Source organism: Cynoglossus semilaevis, chromosome 14 (genome assembly GCF_000523025.1).
Source record: "Cynoglossus semilaevis isolate Cse_v1.0 chromosome 14, Cse_v1.0, whole genome shotgun sequence".
NCBI classification, from domain to species: domain Eukaryota; kingdom Metazoa; phylum Chordata; class Actinopteri; order Pleuronectiformes; family Cynoglossidae; genus Cynoglossus; species Cynoglossus semilaevis.
The window spans coordinates 27329286-27329834 of record NC_024320.1 but is presented as its reverse complement, the minus strand read 5'-3'; the positions used below and the strand labels follow the sequence as shown (position 1 = coordinate 27329834).

The 549-nt window shown below is 55.7% G+C and overlaps 1 protein-coding gene across 1 annotated transcript in view; it reads right to left on the bottom strand.

The window, feature by feature from the left end:
- hpse (heparanase) overlaps positions 1–549 on the bottom strand; it is a 5337-nt gene that overhangs the window by 381 nt on the left and 4407 nt on the right. Inside the window, 2 exon segments of the mRNA XM_017038475.2 lie at positions 127–273; positions 375–493. Of these exon segments, the coding sequence (XP_016893964.1) occupies positions 127–273; positions 375–493 (266 nt within the window).

Below are 549 nucleotides of genomic sequence, written 5' to 3'. Positions count from 1 at the left end.
CCCCCCCCCCCCCCCCCACATACACACCCATTCTAAACATGTTAACCCTCCTTAACTAACTAATAGTGACAGCGTGACATTCCACGTGATCCTCTTAGCGCTGAATGGTTCCGCTGAAGGAGGCACCTGGAGTAGAGTCCCTCCTCCCCAGGACGGTCAGACTGCAGGACAAAGGCGTCCACTGTGCTGGAGGAGACCAGCGTCGGCACGGAGATCCTGGCCGTCTTTCGACTCAGGTTCAGAGACATCAGCGTCACAGCGCCGTTCCTGTAGCTGCAGGAACCGACAACGAGACACAACGAGAAGTCAACAAGACAAAAAACAACAACAACAACAAGACAAAAACATGACGTTAAATCTGAAGGATGAAGAACCTGTTAGTGTTGGAGCAGTGCAGGTACAGCCTCACTCTCTGACCGGAGGCTGACCAGGCTGAGATGTTCAAGACCTCAGGACCAACCAGTCTCTTGTAGAGCAGAGACAGCCAGTAGTCCTACGGTACAGGAGGGGACAGGGGACGGGAGGGGGGGGGGGGGTGGGGGGGGGGAC